The sequence below is a fragment of the Nomascus leucogenys genome, chromosome 22a (assembly GCF_006542625.1).
Source record: "Nomascus leucogenys isolate Asia chromosome 22a, Asia_NLE_v1, whole genome shotgun sequence".
Lineage (NCBI taxonomy): Eukaryota > Metazoa > Chordata > Mammalia > Primates > Hylobatidae > Nomascus > Nomascus leucogenys.
Genome location: NC_044402.1, coordinates 81,446,760 through 81,465,670, shown reverse-complemented (window position 1 = coordinate 81,465,670; position 18,911 = coordinate 81,446,760). Strand labels below are relative to the sequence as shown.

General features: G+C 35.0%; 1 protein-coding gene across 3 annotated transcripts in view; it reads right to left on the bottom strand.

Annotated features, from left to right (window-relative positions):
- Window positions 1-730: 730 nt before the first annotated feature.
- UBE2E3 (ubiquitin conjugating enzyme E2 E3) overlaps window positions 731-18,911 on the bottom strand; it is an 83,879-nt gene continuing 65,698 nt past the window's right edge. For all 3 annotated transcript variants that reach the window (XM_030802718.1, XM_003253799.3, XM_030802719.1), the window contains exons 4-6: window positions 5,980-6,112; window positions 3,027-3,174; window positions 731-1,367 (exon numbers count right to left, since the gene is read on the bottom strand). In XM_030802718.1, coding sequence (XP_030658578.1) covers window positions 1,270-1,367; window positions 3,027-3,174; window positions 5,980-6,112 — 379 coding nt within the window. In that variant the 3' untranslated portion in view covers window positions 731-1,269. The remainder of the gene's footprint in view (window positions 1,368-3,026; window positions 3,175-5,979; window positions 6,113-18,911) is intronic.

The following is an 18,911-nucleotide window of genomic DNA, read 5'->3' as shown; positions in this document are numbered from 1 at the left end:
AAAACACCACCACCACACACAATTATACTCTGTTTAGCAAATCTAAATACTGTAAAGTAATTCTAACTTTCAAGAAATCGAACACTTCACAATTACAACTAGAAAGAAGAAATTTAACCTTCTAAAAACCTTACAATTTGGTATTTTACCAATTGAGAAATAATATCACATCTGTACACTAACAGTTCTAGTCTACCTTCAAGGCAGACAAAGATTTCTGTGTTCAACTCTGCCTCTGGCTGTATTTGCTGGCCACTTGCCATAGTAAGAATGGTAATACACAACAAGAACATTCAAGACCAGGATTAGAAGTAAAAAGTGCATCACAGACTAGCTACCACATCACAGTTACCATCTGACAATATTGCCCAATGCTGAACAAAAATTATCAATTTGGAAGCAACATGTTCCATAAGACATTACCAGACTCCTGAGTGAGTGAGCCAGGATTTCATATTCTTTTTTGGCTTAAACATCATATTACCGAAGTACAACTTTATGTGTTTGAGACCAATGGGTTAAAATCCACTTTCGATTATTTAAGGTCATTCTTTCAATAACAAAGGAAAAAAACTCCATGCATTTAATAGGATTTTAAATGTTTTCAATTTAAGAATGGGTTTATTTGTGCTAGTCTTTAGTAATCTTCATAGCCACATTTTTATTTCATCAACAATCATCTCAGACACACCTTCTAACAAGACTGACTTAAAATATTACGACAGGAAACTATGCCTTCAGGAGCATGTTTATTGTGTTTGAGATGATACATCAGGTGCTCTCTGAGCTACAAAGGGTAAAAGGAAATCCTCTCATTACAAACTGACAAAAGTAAAAGGTAAAACATTTTTCACAACAGCATGAACCACATACTCAGAAATAGATCTGGGTTTAATACAAATGACATAATTCCTAGTCATCTACAGCTACTTTTATAACTTCATACAGATAATGAATTAGGCTAAAATGCACTATAATATTTGGTAGACTTCAGGACCAGTATCCTTAGTACATCACAAAATACATTTTGATATCCCAAAGAAGCAAGACTTGCAAGTAGGCGTTTTAAACATAACTAATCTACAGCTACAAAGTTCTACTCTTGATAGCATTTACCTTTTTGGGGAGTCTCCCAGGCTCCAAAGGATAAAAGCAGAGTAGAATCAGTATAACATATACACAGAAGTCCGTATTGTAAAGGCTATAAAGATTTGCAGCACAGTGAGAAGATGCCTTCTGCTCCTTCACACTGCATACAAATTATGTGAATTATGTTGCGTATCTCTTGGTCCACTGTCTGGCTATCCTGTCGTGTTCTGCTCTGTTGGTCAAATACTGAGTGGCTATGCTTCCAACCAGAGGATCCGCTGGAAAAGTAGAAAGAACATTAAAAGCTATTTTGTGGTATCTTCTCCAAGATATAGTTCTAATATTCTCTTACAATGAAATGCTTATTTTTCAGCAGTATCTTCATATATAACAGCTAGATTTTCAAAAGAAAAAGTTTAAAGTAACATGATCATACGTATATTTTAACATTCAATTTAGGAAAGCCACCTTCAGCAAAAAAAAAAAAAATGAATTTTCAGCTATATATAAAAAGTTAGATTTGACTTTTATAAAAGATGTGTCTTTAATATACAAAAACTGTTTTGTAATTTTGGCCTTTCATTCAACAATGGAAGTATACTAGGTGGTTATATTTCTGCTTATGAATAGTTCAAAAACGGTAATTTTAAAATAAAACCCCAGTCTTACAATACCATGCTATTTCAAATAAAATGCTTCCTTCATTCTGTGCCTGATATGACTCTAATCACTATCAATATTAACACTTGAAAACTTACTTGCCATTTTGTTTTAAGTAGAATTCTGAACTAGAAAGTGAACTTGATATAAATTTTTATTTTGATGTTTAAAAAGAAAAAAATATGTACATATGGTACAATATTTGAATTGTACCAACCCATAGCCAGTAAAAAAAAAAACTATCTTCCTTCCTGACTCCAGCTGCTTAGAAGTTTCTTTCCCTGGCAAACAATTGTTACCCATTTACAACATTACTTCCCAGAGTTCTTACATGCACTGACAAGCATTTAGAATATTCTGTTGTGTATATGTATTTTTTTCCAGTGCCTTTTATACTTAATACATCTTGAAGATATTTCCCTATTAGTTCATATAGAGTTGTCACATTCTTTTAAAAAGTTACATCTATTAACGGGCATTGAGGTTGTTTCCAATTCTCTAATAAATGATACCACAATGAATATCCATCTGTCGCTATCTATTGCATATGTATCTCTGCCGAGCACAAGGTAACAACAGTAACAGTCTTTAGTGACTTATCAAATATTTAGAAAAAGTAAGTCAACTTAAAAAAAAAAAGGTCACATAGCGAAACAAAATGTGTGACATTTCAGGTCTAAACATCACTTTATCAAGTCAGCTACCCAAGTTTCTGAAGTTCACATGTGGCAGGCACTTTTTAAAGTTATGAATTATACACAAATGATTTTATTTCTGATGTTATATAATCATAATCTAGTTCAATTCTCATTGGCTATCATTTTAATATCCATTACTACTACACTTAATATAACTAACTAATTCAAAAAGGAAGGGAGAACAAGAAGCCCTCTATTATTAAAGTAGTTGCCTAAAAGCATACGGCAGCATGGAACGAGCAGGAAAAGGAGGCACCAGTTTCAGAGACATTGCTTTACTCTTGTTAGAAGTGGTCTGTGCACCTAAATAGTTTTAAAAGTAGAGATTCCATTAATGATGGTGACAAAATAATTATAGAGTGGTTGCCATTAACAAATTAAATGAAGGTATTGAGAAACTTTTGGCCTAGTCTACTTCAAATGGCATTGGTAATTTCCTCACAAACTGTTTTATGGGGATCTTTCCATGAATAACATTTACCTCTCAATCTACATTTAAAGCTAACTAAAAAAAAAAAAAAAAAAAAACAGCACTGGTTTTTGTAGCCTTATCGTAGGTGTTAATAAAGATTTGCTTACCAGGGTTGCAGTCTGTCAAAAGGGAACAAATAGACAGCAAAACCTTTGAAATAGTCAAAGCGGGACTCCAGTTGTCTTTAAGGATGTCCAGACAGATGACTCCCTGACTGTTGATGTTGCAGTGATAGATTCTGGTGCGGAAAGTAACCTAAGCACAGTCACATTAAAAACAGAAGGAAAATGAATGCTGTATTACCAACTAACACACTAAAAAAAAATGAAGGGTAATATATCATAGATGATATTAAATTATTTGACTGGAGCTAAACTTAGATTAGGTTTAATAACAAAATTAAATGGTTTTGACTCAGTTGAAAAAAATTTTTTGTTTTTACCCTGTATGGAAAGAACTAAAGTGAGGAACCGATCAGTTATACTTAAATAACTGATACAGTAATTCTACCTATGTGTGCGGGCACGTGTGTTTGCATACACATCTACACCATATACAACTGTGTGTGTACATACATACAGAGACAGAAAGTGAGGAAGAAGAGAAATGTTTTGGTGCCGAAGGTAAGATGAACTGATGAAGGTTTTTTTTAAAACATAAAAGTTACATCAGTTTCTTAGTAGAAAAGATCAGTATCAATTCAGCTAATTTCTTACCAAACGTTAGAAAATACTGGAGGACTTAGAAAAAGGTTGGTAAAATCATTTACACTACCTGCCCTTCTGTTTCTTAGCCTTTTATTTCTACAGCTGGTTCACTGTCGTTAGGCTAAAATATTAAAATAAAATAAGGTTTTTAGCTACTGGATAAAGGAAACTAATATATCCCTGAAATGTGTGAGAAAAGAAGATAAATCATAAGAACAAACACTGCCAAGTCTCAAAACAATCACAAACACTAATTGGATAGCTAATTCATAATTGGAGCTGCCGAGAAAAAAAAACAATTTCTGATCATTTGAAAACTAGCAGTGTACTGTGAGCGCAAATGTGGAATCTGGGAGGAAAATATTAAATGCTCTCAAAAGTGTCCTTCTGAAAAGAATGCATGACAGGGAGGGGGTAGGGGACCAACATACTAGTTTAGCGGGGGAGGAGGAGAGTATGCCCCTCTAGAACTGCTCTGACCAATACAGCATATACTAGTTACATGTGCATATACAGCTCTTAAATTGTGGCAAGGTGAATTGAGACGAACTAAAAGTGTAAAATAAATACCAGATTTCAAAGAGTTAGTACCAAAAAGAAAATGTATAAGATTTCATGAACAATACTCTTACATTGATTATATGTTGAAATGACAATATTTTGAATATGCTGGGTTAATATAGTATTAAAATTTTGTTTCTTTTTATGTTTTATGTGGCTATTAGAAAATTTAAAATTATACATATAGATTTTACTGTATTTCCATTAATGCTGCTCCAGAATATAGAAATAATTTATGTTCAGATCGCTGACGTTACTACTCAATACATATGTGATTTACAAATATATTTTCAGCTATAACTAGTGAACAGAATAGCATTCATGAACAGATTTCTATTAAATATTTATTATCCTTCAAGAAGCTCAACTTTTCCAAACTTCAAAAAGATTTAGCATTGCAGAGAAATAATTGTTCCAAATACCAAGATTATACCAGAAGTCTTATTTTTCATTTGTCCAACTATAGCTCTTAATAATGGTTAATACTGTATTATCTTAGCAACAGAGTGAACACTAAAGAATTAGATAATATATTGCAATTTCAGCAAAAAATTAACATGCTAAATTTATAATCATTATATTAATCAAAATTATTGGTAAATCATATACAGTACTATATAGTGTGAAATTCTCATATTAGTCAATTTCTGTTTTTCATTAAAAGGTGTCCAGGAAAACTTGAGTCTTCTTCTTCAATTAATCTTCCCCATATGCAAAAATAATTTCAAGATCTTACATTCTAATGGGACCACACAGTAAAGCACTTTAAACACTAACAGCTGTAATTGAGAGTAAATGGTGTCTGCGGTTTGGGGTAAATACCACTAGATGGCACTCTTGTTACCTTGTTAGACAATACGTTCCTGAGAACCCTCTTTTATTCACAAAATAAATCTGTTTATATGCACATATACACAGGCTACATAAATTTTAAATGGTATAGACTGCAACATAAATTTTTAAAAGTACAGAGAACAAAAGTTACCACGTTGGAAAGAAAAACATTTCACCCTAGTTAAGGGCTATGGACTTGAAAATACACTTTCCCCTGGAGTGGCAGACATCTCTGTAACAAGAGCATAATAATGCTCATGCTTAATTCCAGTGGTTTTTACCTGCTGACTTGACCATTGTAGAAACAGAAGTTAGCGGAGGGAGCCATTCAAGTAATTGTTGTATTTAAGCTTTGCAAAGTTGACGGTCATTACAAGGCACAACTCACCCCATTCTCTGTTACCCATCTAATTCATACTTCAAATGAACTCAGAGCCAACAAAACTCAGGCATTCTGTTCCCATTACTACATCATATCCACAGAAGGTACAAAATGAATTTACTAAATATTATTAGTTTCCCTCTTCTTGGCTATGAAGTTTATGCTTATCTATAAAGGTATTCGGCACAAAATTCACATTATTAAACCCTTACTTCTGGAAGCTGTCAAACAGTTTTCCTTTTTATCTTAATACCTTCATTACTACCTTAATAGTTAATTAAGGTAGTAATGAAGGTTCATAGGATCTTTTCCCTCATAAGCATAAAATTTATCTGCTTTATTGATGTGCAAGGTATAGTTTTATTTACAATTAAGAATTAAACTTTCTGTTTATTACAAATTATTTGTGAAAGGAGTCACTTTGTTTTGAAATTCTTGATTATGTGAAATTTTCCGCATCAATCCATGAAAAGCAATGAAATCAAAATAACTGCATCAATACACATTTAAGTTCTAGAATAACCAATTTTAGAGAAGAAGGATTAAATACTAAAGAATGCACTTCAAGCTTCTTACCTTTGGTGGCTTAAATGGATAATCTGATGAAAATGTGATATCCAGAAAAAACACACCACCTTCATATACAGAACCCGGTGGACCAAGTATAGTTGATCTCCATTCATAAATGTTATCTCCTTTAGGCCCAGCACTATTTAAAAGAAATTAAAAATCAGTATGTACATATATTAGCAATGAAAGTTAACATCCTAAAACCAGGGAAGTGTTAAAGGTAAATTAGCAATCTAGAGCAATAAGAAGTAAAATAAGTATAAAAGAAATAAGCCCCAATGTGTTTGCGTGTGCATGTGTGTATGAACTTATTTGGAAATATTACAAACTTACAGAGGAAATGCAAGAAAAGTACAAAGAAAATTGGTATAACTTTACCCAGTCTCCAGTAGCATTCTGCTCTGCCCCATTTGCTCCTCTCTCTCCCCGAAACACACACCCCTCTAAACCTGCAAGCATGCATACAGACATGCTTTTTTCTGAGTCATTTGAAAGTTGCACACGGCCTTTTCCCCATAAACACTTCAGTGTGCATTTCCTAAAAATAATCTCCTATAAATCACAATACAGTTACAATTTCAGTAAATACATTAATACAATTCTTTAAACTACAATTTGTATTATAATGTTGTCAACTGATTCTGTAATACCCTTTTAAAAAATTAATTTTTCTCCGGATGCAGGACCCAGTCTTGGAACCACGTATTTCCTGTGTCTTTATTCTCCTTCAATATGGGTCCTTTCCGTCTTTCTTTAACTTTTATAACATTAACATTTTTTGCAGAATCTCGTCTTCTTTTTTTAAAAATGCTCATCATTTTGAGCTTGCCATGTTTCCTCATGATTTGATTCATGTAACACATTTCTGGCTGAAATAGTATGTGAGTGATGTGTCCTTCTCATGGTATCACATTTGGAGGCACATAGCATCTACCTGTACCTCATTGGTGATGTTAAGTTTCATCAAGACAAACTGCTATCCAATTTTCCTACTGCTTAGTTACTATCTTTTCCCTGAAACCAATAAGCAATCTTTGGACAGACACTTTAAGACCAGGCAAATATCCTGCTTCTCATCAAAATTTCTTCCCAAGATTTAGCATCCATTTGTGATTGCTATGGTTTGATTTGTCCCTGCTAAAACTCATGTTGAAATCTGACCCCCAAACGTGGCAATGTTGGGAAGTGTCTGAGTCAGAGGGGTAGATCCCTCATGAATAAATTAATGCCCTCCCTCAGGGGTGAGTCCTCACTCTAGCGAGAATGAATTAGTTCTCAAGAGAACTCACTGTTGAAAAGAGTGGCTTTCCTTGGTTTCTCTCTTGCTTCCTCTTGCTTTGTGATCTCTTCACACTTGATACCTGCCTTTCCACTGTGAGTTGAAGCAGCCTGAGGCCCTCAACAGATGCAGATGCCCATCAGGTCAACCAAATAAACCTCTTTTCCTTATAACCTACTCAGTTCTCAGGTACTCTGTTACAGCAATAAAATCATGATTTTCCAATTCTAGAACTTTCTCTACACTTAACAGTTACCCCTTGCGCCTCTTCTCCTGCCTGCACATATGTACAGAAGTAAGTATTTTTGGTATGGTCTCATATTTTCCCAATGCTTTGTAAGTCATTACTGACTTTAATTATTTTGATACCCAAATTATCGCAGATTTGGCCAATGGGGAACCCTTTCAAAATGACTCCTATATCCTTGCAACATGTTAGCATCTTTTTTTTTTTTTAAACATTTCCTTCCTTTGGCATAAGGAATCCCATCGTTGGAATCAGCCATTTTTCCAAAGAGCCAGGGTTCCTTTCAGTGTGAATGTTGTAAGAAAAACCAAGATCTGAGTCCTAGGTGCTACTAAGTCTTAGTTACATTTTGGTGCACTGCGCTTAACACACCATTACTTTATAAAATACAAACAAGAGAGATAGTTCAAATAAAATCTAAGCTCATAATTACTTGTTGGTAAGACGACTCATATGCCTTAAACTCTCCTCAAATATATTTTACTGCCAGTTGATAGAAGAGCTTGGATTCCCACACCAAATTCTTAGTTCTTAAATGTGCTCTCTTCCCACTTATCATGCTATTTGCCATCGGACAAAGTGTACATTTAACTATAGGACAAAGTGGACATTTAACTATTACAGGATAGTAAACAACTTTGCCTATTGTCTTGGAGTAGACTAAGCAGAGAAGCTATGGTAGTATGATTACTTTGCTGTACCCAAAGACACCTAGCTTAGGACAAGTGAGGGCTAAAATCCAGTCCTAAAATCCAGGTAGTGTTGGCTACCTGTCTGGATTACGGGCCTCTTTTCATTCTCATAAATGTACCATCTGTTAGTCAAAACATGGGACAAGATGGGAAGGGGTCAGGAAGGGACATGAGCCACTGCAGGGCTGAGTCCACTGTAATTTAAACAAACCATATTAGAGGCTAGCAACCGACTGACACTCTCTCTCTCTGCCTCTTCCACTGTCTTGAATCATCCATTTTTCCTTCTCTGGTGAGTGATGCTAATAAGAATCCAACAATGCCATTTCTCCCAACTTTATTATTATTTTTTAAAATCTCTATTTCTCTATCCCTTCCAGCTTCCATCTCAATCATCTTTCCTTTACAGCGAAACTCCTTGGAAATCTTATCTACACCTGCTATCTTCAGTTTCTCTCCTCTGTTGTTACTTGAACTCATTCCAAACAGGCATTTCCTCCCATTACTCCACTGAAACAGTTCTTATCCAAGGTCACCAATGACCTCATCACTACACCCAATGATCATTTCTCAATCTTCATATTATTTGACTGGTCCAGCAACATTTGACACAGCCAATCATATCCTCCTTGATACACTTTCTCTTTCATTCCTAGAATAACATACTTTGTTAGCTTTCCTACATTTCCTGGCCCCTCCTTCTCACTCTCTATTCCTCTTCCTTATCACCCTAAGCTTTAAATATCACCAGTCCTCCAGAGCTAAGACCTTACATTCTTCTCTTTTCTACCTACATACACTGTTTTGGTTATCTTATGCAGTTTTATGGCTCCCAACAGCACCAATATGCTCTTAACTTCCACATCTGTAACTGCAGCCTAGATTTTTTTTGCTCTGCAAGACAATGTCAAGAGAACAAGGCAGGCAACAGTCTTGGAGAAAATATTTGCAAAAGATGTATCTGATAAAGAACTGTTATCAAAAATATACAATGAACCATTAAAACTAAAGAAAATGAACAACCTGATTATAAAATGGGCAAAATACCTGAACAGATACCTCACACCAAAGATAAACAGATGGCAAGTAAGCATACGAAAAACTGTTCAAACTCATGTCATTAGGGAATTTTCAAGTTAAAATAAGAAAAACATGCCACTACACACCTATTAGAATGGCTCAAATCCAAAACACTAACAACAAATGCTGACGAAAATGTGGAGTAACAGGAACTCTCATCCACTGCTAGTGGAGAATACAAAATGGTACAGGAAATGCAAAATATCTAGGTTCATTTTTATGCATCTGGATGTCCACTTTGGGAGACAGTTTGGGAATTTTCTTACAAACATACACGTATCTTACCATAAGATCCAGTAATCGCACTCCTGGGTGTTTACTCAAATGAACTGAAAACCTATGTCCACATAAAATCCTGCATGTAGATGTGAATAGCAGCTTGATTCATAACTGCCAAATCTTGAAGCTGATCAAGATGTACTTCAGTAGGTGAATGGATATATAAACTGCGGTACCTCCAGACAACGAAATATTATTCAGTGCTAAAAAGAAATGAGCTATCAAGCCATGAAAAGACATGGATGAAACTTAAATGCATATTACTAAGTGGGAGAACCCAATATGAAAAGGCTACATACTGTATGACTCCATCTATATGACATTCTGGAGGCAAAACTACGGAAACGGTAAAAATATCAGTGGTTGCCAGGGATTAGTGGGGTGGAAGAGATGAAGAGGCATAGCACGGAGGATCTTTAAGGGAGTGAAACTTTTCTGTACGGTATGAATGGCAGACATGTCATTATATATGTGTAACAATCCACAAAATGTACATCAAGAGTGAACCTTTATGAAAACTAGGGACTTTGCATGATAATGATGTGTCAATGTAGGTTTATCGACCGGAATGTAACAACTATACCACTGCAGTGTGGGACAATAATAGCAGGGGTGGTTGTGTGTCTGTGCAGGGGCAGAGAGACAAGGGATTTTCACTCAATTTTGCTATGAACCTAAAACTGCCCAGAAAAAGCTATTAATTTAAAAAATACAAATTTTAGAACAAGCAAATATTTATATATTAAAATAAGAAGTCAATGTTTCTCTAAGTAATGGTTCATAAAAAGAGTTACTAACTTTTATAAATGAGTACGTGCCAAAAATTTGTTTTGAAATCACGTATTTTGGAACTTGAAACACATTTTGACCATAGAACTAAGGTGGTTTAAATCCTGGTCCACAAAATTTATTTAAACTATTTCTTCTATAACATTAAATAAGGTACTGTATATCTGCAGTAAAAAATACTGAAAAGTATGATATATGGTTAGACATTTTAAAACTACATAACCCAGAGTACCTTCGAACTGACCACTCTGGCTCTCAAAGTTCATGTAGTTGGCAGGTATTCACTCTGGCCTCTGATCTTTTCCTACTCCTTCAAACATATCTTTATAAACCAAGGAGAAAAGAGATGTAAAAATAAGGAAATTCTGGTTACAAAGAATGAGAGGAAAAGAAAAAGATTATTCCTGGAAACTTAAAGGGTGCTGAAATGACTAAGAAATGGCTAAGAGGGAACAGCATTGTAAAAGTGATGGCGAGGTGTCCTGTGCACAGAGAGGCTACATGGAAAGCCCACCAATCAGCCAGATAGAAGGGAGGTAAGGATAAAAGAAAACCAAGGTAGAAAAGTGACCAGCAAGCACTTCACAGCAGAAAGGAAAATGAAGACTCTCCTAGAACAGCAGAGGCAGAAGAAGCAGAACAAAGAAAATAAAACAAGGAGTCTACCCTGGACTTAAGAGTGGGCAGACCTTTTAGCAAAAGTGATTAAGAACTAGGTGTTGATATGAGGACAGAAAACTACAAACTGGGAGGTAAACAGGAAAGGAGTATTTCTGAGGCTATTACTAGACAATAAAAAGGACTAGCCAATGTTAGTGGTGTTAAAATGTGTGCAAGTCAGGTGTTCTCAGTGATAACTGCCTGCACTGTTAACTTTCAACACTCAACCATTTTCAGATATTTTTAAAATTCAAAATTTCTGAAAAGCAATGAGCATATACCTTAAACAGCTGGGTTGACAAAGATATTTAAATGCCACACAGACTCTAGCAAACTTGTCCAACCTGCCTTATTTTGCCGCTGTTGTTGTGCTGTTTTGTTTTATGCTTTTAGCAGCCTAAAGCCACGGGTTTTAGTTTCTGTCTCTAGTGATAAGAGAAAAAGAGGATGAGGAAGGGGCTTTACTGGCCTAACCGGAAACAGAAACTTCAAGAACCTATGACTGTATTCTTTCCCCTGGACACCCCTGCAAAGTATTTTAATTAATTCTTGACATCACCAACATCCTAACTAAATGGGAGAATTGGTTACACCTTAATGATTGTAATTTAAGTATTAATTTTCTTATAGGATGTGGCTGTGTCAGCCACCTTTTCTCAACCTTAACAACTAGATAAGATTCACTCAGATTAATAATATGGCTAATAAAAGGAGACATTTCAGCACCATGATTCAGTCATAATTAAGTTAAATCACACAATTTTTACATTGTGCCAAACTATATGAAAATACCTCAGTGATTCAGAAATGTATCCAATGTCTTCAGAGTCCATACAAAATAATTTTATTTGGTAAATGTATTTTTGACTTAAAAACAGAAATACAAAATTTTAGGTACAATGCCGTACTGCACAAAAAAGAAGCAGTCTAGAAAACACAGAGAACAATAATTATAAAACTAGCTCATGTATTCACTACAAATACATATTTAAAAAGAAATTACACACAAAAGGTTACTCTATTAGGTTGGACTAAGTATTTTAATAGTCCTAAGAATTTGCATACATATTCTACTGCAAAAGTATACTTTAGAATTGGTATATTTAAAATGCATAATATTGAAAAATTAAAATCAATCACTATTAGTATCACCAAAATAAGCAATAACTGTTCCTAATGTTGATATGACTTTTCCACAATGAGGTTATCAAGTTAGCATCTCAGTATGAGTAATGGGGGTAGGGGAGATTAGAAAGAGGAGCCCTTAAATTAGACCAATCTTTAGAAAAGACTGGAATGAGTCAGGTAATTAAGATTATAAATAAGTTCATTATAAACGTTTGTAGGTCAGTAATGCACATTTCAGGGATTAAGCTGCAACTCAGTAAGTACACCTGAGTTCTAAGAAGAATATTAAAAATGAGAAGATATCCAACCTAGCATTGTTTAAAATACTGAAAAAACTGCATAAAACCACTATGTCTACCAATAAGGAAACAGATAATTAGACAGCAATTAAAATGAACGACCTATATTTTTCAGCAAGAGACAGATCTCAAAAATAATGCTGAGTGAAGAAAGTTAAGCTGAAGGATTAAACATGTAATTTAATACCATTTATTCAAGTTTTAAAAACATAAAAAAGATCCCACATATTGTTTATGAATGCATACATACACAGTGAAAGTATGAAAACTTATATAGAAATCATGGACCAAAAATACAGGATAGTTACTGCCTCTGGGCAGGAAGGAAAAGGAATGAGACTGGGAAGAAAGTATGAAGAAACTTCAACTATATATAGTTTTATTTCCTTTAAAAAAAAAGTTCAAGCTAGAATATATGAAAGGATTACTGGATTATTACTCAAGTCTTTCTTACTACTGCATGTTGAAACAAAAAAGAAGGAAGTTTCAAAGCACACCAGAGCTCTATTTTACTATTAACATAACTAAAGAAAGAAAGAAAGAACATTTTATGGAGTGCCCACTCTATGCCAGGTGCTTTATATCACATCTAACTCAATAGTAGTAATCCTGTTCAAGTATTTTTATCACAATTTCATAGATGAGAAACCGAGCCAGAAAGGTTAAGTGACTTGCCTAGGGTTGTATATGCAGAGCTAAGATTCTCTTCTAAAACGTCTTCATCACAAATTTGAAAGCAATAAATCCATACAAATATTTTTAATTACCCAGCTCCTGCCAAAAATAAAATGTAAACAGATTCAGAAATAAAGGTATCTAATCACGTACTAAAGGTGATTCTGTAATGGCTTCTACTCTACAGACTTTTAAATGCTTCATATAATTTGGATTATTAATTCTTTGTTCCATCTCTGTTTTAAGTGTCTACTCTAAGAGTCCGTCCCAAACTTTAGGATTATATTTCTGAAGAGAATCCTGTTGAACAAAACAGCAGGTGACAAGATGAGTTTTAGAGTCTTTTAGCACTTAGGATGTGGGGATGGGAGGAAAAACAAAACTATATAAAATTCAAGTTTTGAAAGAGTTGAAGAAAACCCGCAAGGTATCACCTTCAAAACAAATATGGTCATTTGCATTAAAAATCTATACTAGTATGTAACTCTTGCCTGAAACACCTTCAATAACTGTTCAGGAAATAGTGATCAGAGTACTGCCTTGTAAAGAAGTGGATTCTTTTCCTAAAATTTGTATTAAGCAGATTCTGATTCTTAAGTTTTTGAACCATCCCTTACCAGCTTCACATCTTTTACATAAATTACTACAAATGTTTGTGTAACTCATTGGCCCTTTTGTAAATTACTGTCATGCTTGAAAGTATGATTTTTGAAATCTAGTCTTCGTTTCATATATTCAGGGTATGGCAAATAAATATATTTTTTCTTTCTGTCCAGCCCTAACAACCTTATCACATGGTCTACAGAAAAGCAGTAGTATTTTCATAGTCTTTTGTTTAAAGGCATTAGATTGAACACAAAAATAAAATGGCTGGGTGTGCGTGCTATATACATACACATAAATTCAGTCTGCAAAACCATCTTCATTAAAGAATTAATAACTATTTCTGGCAGTCAGGTGTACATATAAAAAGACTGATGAAGTAAAAAAAACTATGGCATCTGCCTAAAGGCTTCTATCTGCACAGATAATGCAATAATGCTTTCTTGATCTAGTAATTACCATATAGTCTTTCTTCAAAGCTATTACTATAAAGCTTGTGCTTTGTCTATCTTAAGGCCTATTATGACATTCATCATCCAAATGCAGTCAAGCCTATTGTGTATAATCATAAGAAACACTTTGTATGAGAAGAATTCTGGTACAGGTATTTTTCATTGCAAAGTACTGTACACTTATATAAATGTAGATGAAAACATTTCTAAAAGTACAACCATACGCAAGGTGAAATAATTTAAAAAACACACGCAAACACACATCCAAGTCCCGTCAGTTAAACAACATTGTGAATGACTACTATGGACCAGGCACTGGGATGCCAGGATAAACTGTGGGTGTGGTGAAATTAAATATCAACATCTATATTGTCTTTAGCTAACACTGTGGTCACAATTTCACACTTAAATCCCTTGTTTTTTATATTCACATTCATTGTGGTGTATAATATCCAACTTAGCTAAAATACCTACACTCAAAAAGCTGCTCTGTCCAGAAGATCCTTGACTTCTCTGCTAATGGTGACATAAAGAATACCTTTACCCTCTGAAGCTTCTTTACTCCCTCAGCTGAAATCTCCAGAAATCTCAACCCATCACCCTTTCTTCTCCTAGTTGCCGCTATTCTCTCTCTCAGCTGAGTTCTATCTTCACTGCCCAAGAGAGGGAGAAAAGGTAATCTTAGCAATGAGTTGTTCATTTTAACAACCTTATCAAGGCGGTTGGGACTTAGGAATATCCTTAGGATGCAGAACAAATTTAATTACATGAAGTACATCAAATGCTAAATGGGCATGTGTGAACTAGGCGGAGAACATAGGTAGCTTTTGTAACATTTTTCTAAAGGAAAGTCAAACCTCTATATTGCTTTCCAAACTTCAAAAACTGTTTATAACTGAACAGTTGTTATTCCTGAGTGTTTTAGAAAGAATCATATTTATTTAGGTTGAAAGCAATTAGGAGTTCACAATTAGGGAAAGCTATAATACAGACAATTAGGGTGAGAGGAGTGGCTGGGGAAATAATATGGAAAAATCATTCTACTAACTAAAAGGGCAGACCTAGGTAAGTGCTAGCAGTTCCAATGATTTTATCTTCCTACTCCTCTTCCCAAGAATGACCTCTTTTTGGTAAATGTGTGAATTCTTACGTAATCTCTATTACAACCAACCAGGAAATGGTATTCCTCATTAATCCATACTATGCCTTGTGAACCTATGAATTTAGTTTGAATCAAAAAAAGTATTTAAGCTTTAACAATATACAAAATACAGTACTTGTTAGATTCAATAAAGAAAACAAATTCATTCATTCATTAAAGAGTTATTGAGTGTCTACGATTTGGGGCTAGGAATCTGTACAAGAAACTAAATATACAATAGAGACTTCAGCCTAGCTGAGGATATACATCTTAATCAAATAAACTCACAAAAAAAACATAAAACAGAAAATGCTACAAAGGCAAGGTATTCTTTGTTGAATGCCGGGGAAATGTTAGATAAGGGAAGAGTCAGAGGAAGCAATACTTAAAAGATTATTTCAAATACCCCAGTGGGGGTTTATCAGAAGAAGGTGGGAAAGAGGACTTCATAGCATATGCAAATGCCCTGAGGCTATCAGGAACAGGTAGCAGGGCCTGGAAGGACAATGTGGCAGAAGGGAAGAGAACATGGTTAAGTACAATGAAACATGACCTGATGAGGGAAGCTGTAACAAACGTCTAGGGAGGACCTTGTAAGGCTACATGAAGGAGACTTGTTTTTATATTAACAGCAATAGGCAGCTATCAAAAGATTTTAAGCAACAAAGGGAGAGTGTTAAACTAATATGGACATTTTGCAAGGCCTCCTCAGGTTGCTCCGTGGAAAATGGTCTGGAAGAGGCCCGGAGGGGCTGTGGGTAGACCACTGCAGTAATCTGGGTGAAAGATGACGATAGGCTAGACTAATATGGTACCAGAGACAAAGAAGAGGGACTTGAGAGTTATTTAGGAGGAAAAAAACAAACAAACAAAAAATCAACCAGATTTACGTTTTGAAATAGGACAAGTGAGGAAAAGGAGGGTATCAAGAATAGCTTATAGTTTTCAGACTGGTATGACTGAGATAATGTATATGCCATTAACTAAGATATGGATGTTGAAAAAAAAGTTGGTTTTGGATACACTGGGACTAAGAAGTTTATGAGATATCCAAAAGATAAGTACGTCAAAGAGACAGACAAGTAAGATAAAGGGGCCTGGTCCTATAGATATAAATTTGTGAGATCTTGATACACAGGTCCTTAATGTCCTGCAGGTGGGATGAGCCAGGCTAGGTAAAGAGTACAGAGTAAGAAGGCGAGATGATATGTGAGATGAGACCACCACACCTAAGTCCCAATAATATATGTCAGACCTGTAACAGGTGTTTAACAGAGGGACAAAAAAGCAAATGGAAACAAAGCAGAGGAGAGATTAATTACATGAAGAGATATGGAAAGAAGCTGGGTTTGAAAAGTGTGTTAGAAACTAAAGACGTCATCTAGTCTTGTGGGGATCATACCAATAAACTACAATAACTATCTGCATGTGTATGCTGGCAATATGAACTAACTCTTTCTGTAAAAATACAGAAGGAAATGCTAATAGTACCTCTAAGAAGGATGTGGTGCTCTGGAGTGAAAAGGAAACCTAGTTTTCACTATATACTCTTTCCACTCTGAATAGTTTTCTGTGTAATTTTTAATTTGAAAAATAAGAGGGACAGGGGCCCAGTAAGTCAAAACTGGGGCTATGGCTGAAGCACTAAGAGTGTTGTAAAGGCACTACAGAATAAAATCTAAACCATAAAGGATTTTAGGTAGGCAGAGTAATTTCTATGATATGCTTTTTTTATCAAACCCCAAACTGGCGAACTCTGGCAACAGAGATTTTCTAATTCTGAAAAATCAGATTAATAAGAGCTTTCAGAAATCTTGGCTAAGATTACTTACCCTTCTTAGGTATCTTCCCTCCCCCCATTCTTTGCACACTGTACAGTTTAAGGGCTCATCCAAAATTGAAGCCATTTTGCCAATACATTGTAAATCTGAATTACAACTTAACCATATGTGACAGATAATCTTGTTTTCATTTTCTGCCTTTAAGACAGGCTATGATTAGGTAAAATACAACTAACAGTGGATAAATGTGTCAAGCTCTAGCCCAGTTTATCATGAGGCTTAAACTAAGCACAATCTCTAAAAGCACCTGTTTGTCCATTAGTTTTTTTCTGTATGTTTTGCAGTTTGATAGACGAGGGCAGGTATGGAAATGTATCTTCTACCAGCAAGTATTTGTGTTTTGTGCTACATTTTTATTCAGAACCTTAATGCCTACACAGAATCCCTGACCTGCAAAAGACTCAAAATTCAATAAATCTATTTCCTGCTTATCCGTGGCTTTATGGAAGATCTTTTTCCTTGGTGGACAATGTAATTACAAAGCTTCATAATATAGTTGGCACATATGTGGGGTACTCTGTTACTGATTCACTCTTCTAACATTTACTGATTATCTACCATGTACTAGGCACTAGTGGGTACTGAAAATACAGTGATGAACAGAACATACAAGGTTCTTGCCCTCACAGTGGTTATGCAAATACTGAACAACACACAATTATTCACATAAAATAATGCTGGATAAATACAATGTCACTTATATAAGCAGACTATATTCCAAAAAGAGTGTAGGAAAAATAGTACTTAACAAATTGATTGTTGTCTTTTTTTTTGTCCCAACATATCCAAGGGAATGTGTATATTCCCATCAGTTAATACTGGCTCACTAAATTAATACGGGAAGTGGAAGGGAGTGAACAGTGTGGAGAAAATCTCCCAGGTTATTCTAATAAGCAACCTTCTTAAGAGGTACTAAGTTAATTGATGTAGTTACTACATCTGAAACCATGGGTCCCAACCTTGGCTGCCAAATGTGATCACCTGTGGAGTTTAAAAACTTACCCAATACCAGGTCCCACCCCTAGAGATTCTGATGTATTAGTCTGGGGCTTGGTCTGAGCTTACAGAGCTTTAAAAACTCATCAGGTGATAAAATGCTCAGCCATGATTCAAAACAACTGGGGACGGGGAGAGCAGATATGCAGCAAGAATGGGAAAAAACAGAATGGAAACAAGAAAGTATTCCAATCCTCAGATATGACATAATTGCCTGGGCTCTGTAACTGTTACTCCCATTGTGCAGAAAGATATAAGAAGCTATTATAACTTTTGCCAAAACTCATTAACATCTTTAGATTGTGGTGAATTTATTAAGGTAATACAGCTTTGCTGGGCTCAGCCAGGGGCATGCCAGCCTCCTTGGAAAACCTCCCTATCACCACCTCAAAAAGCTGTAATGATAATCAGCATAACAGCTTTTTAAAATTGACCAAATGAGAAAACGTCTCTACAATCTTCTTACTCATACACAGCACAAGTAATTTTGCCTATACATTTGTCTTTAAAAAGTAGATTATGACAGTTTAAGATTCTCAGCTCTTCCTGCTGTATGCTTTCTTCCCATTTCCCTCCCTCTCTTTCTGCTTACAAAGCAGCAGACTTAAAAGCATAAACACAAGGTATACCACTAGAGGAAGGTAAAATCTTATTTTAGTGCCCTATGTAAACATTTAGTAAGTTCTCTGACTTTAAATTCTAACATTCAGAAAATTCTACATAACATGAAAATAGAGAAAATGTATTATTATTATTAATTCTAGAACATTAACCAGT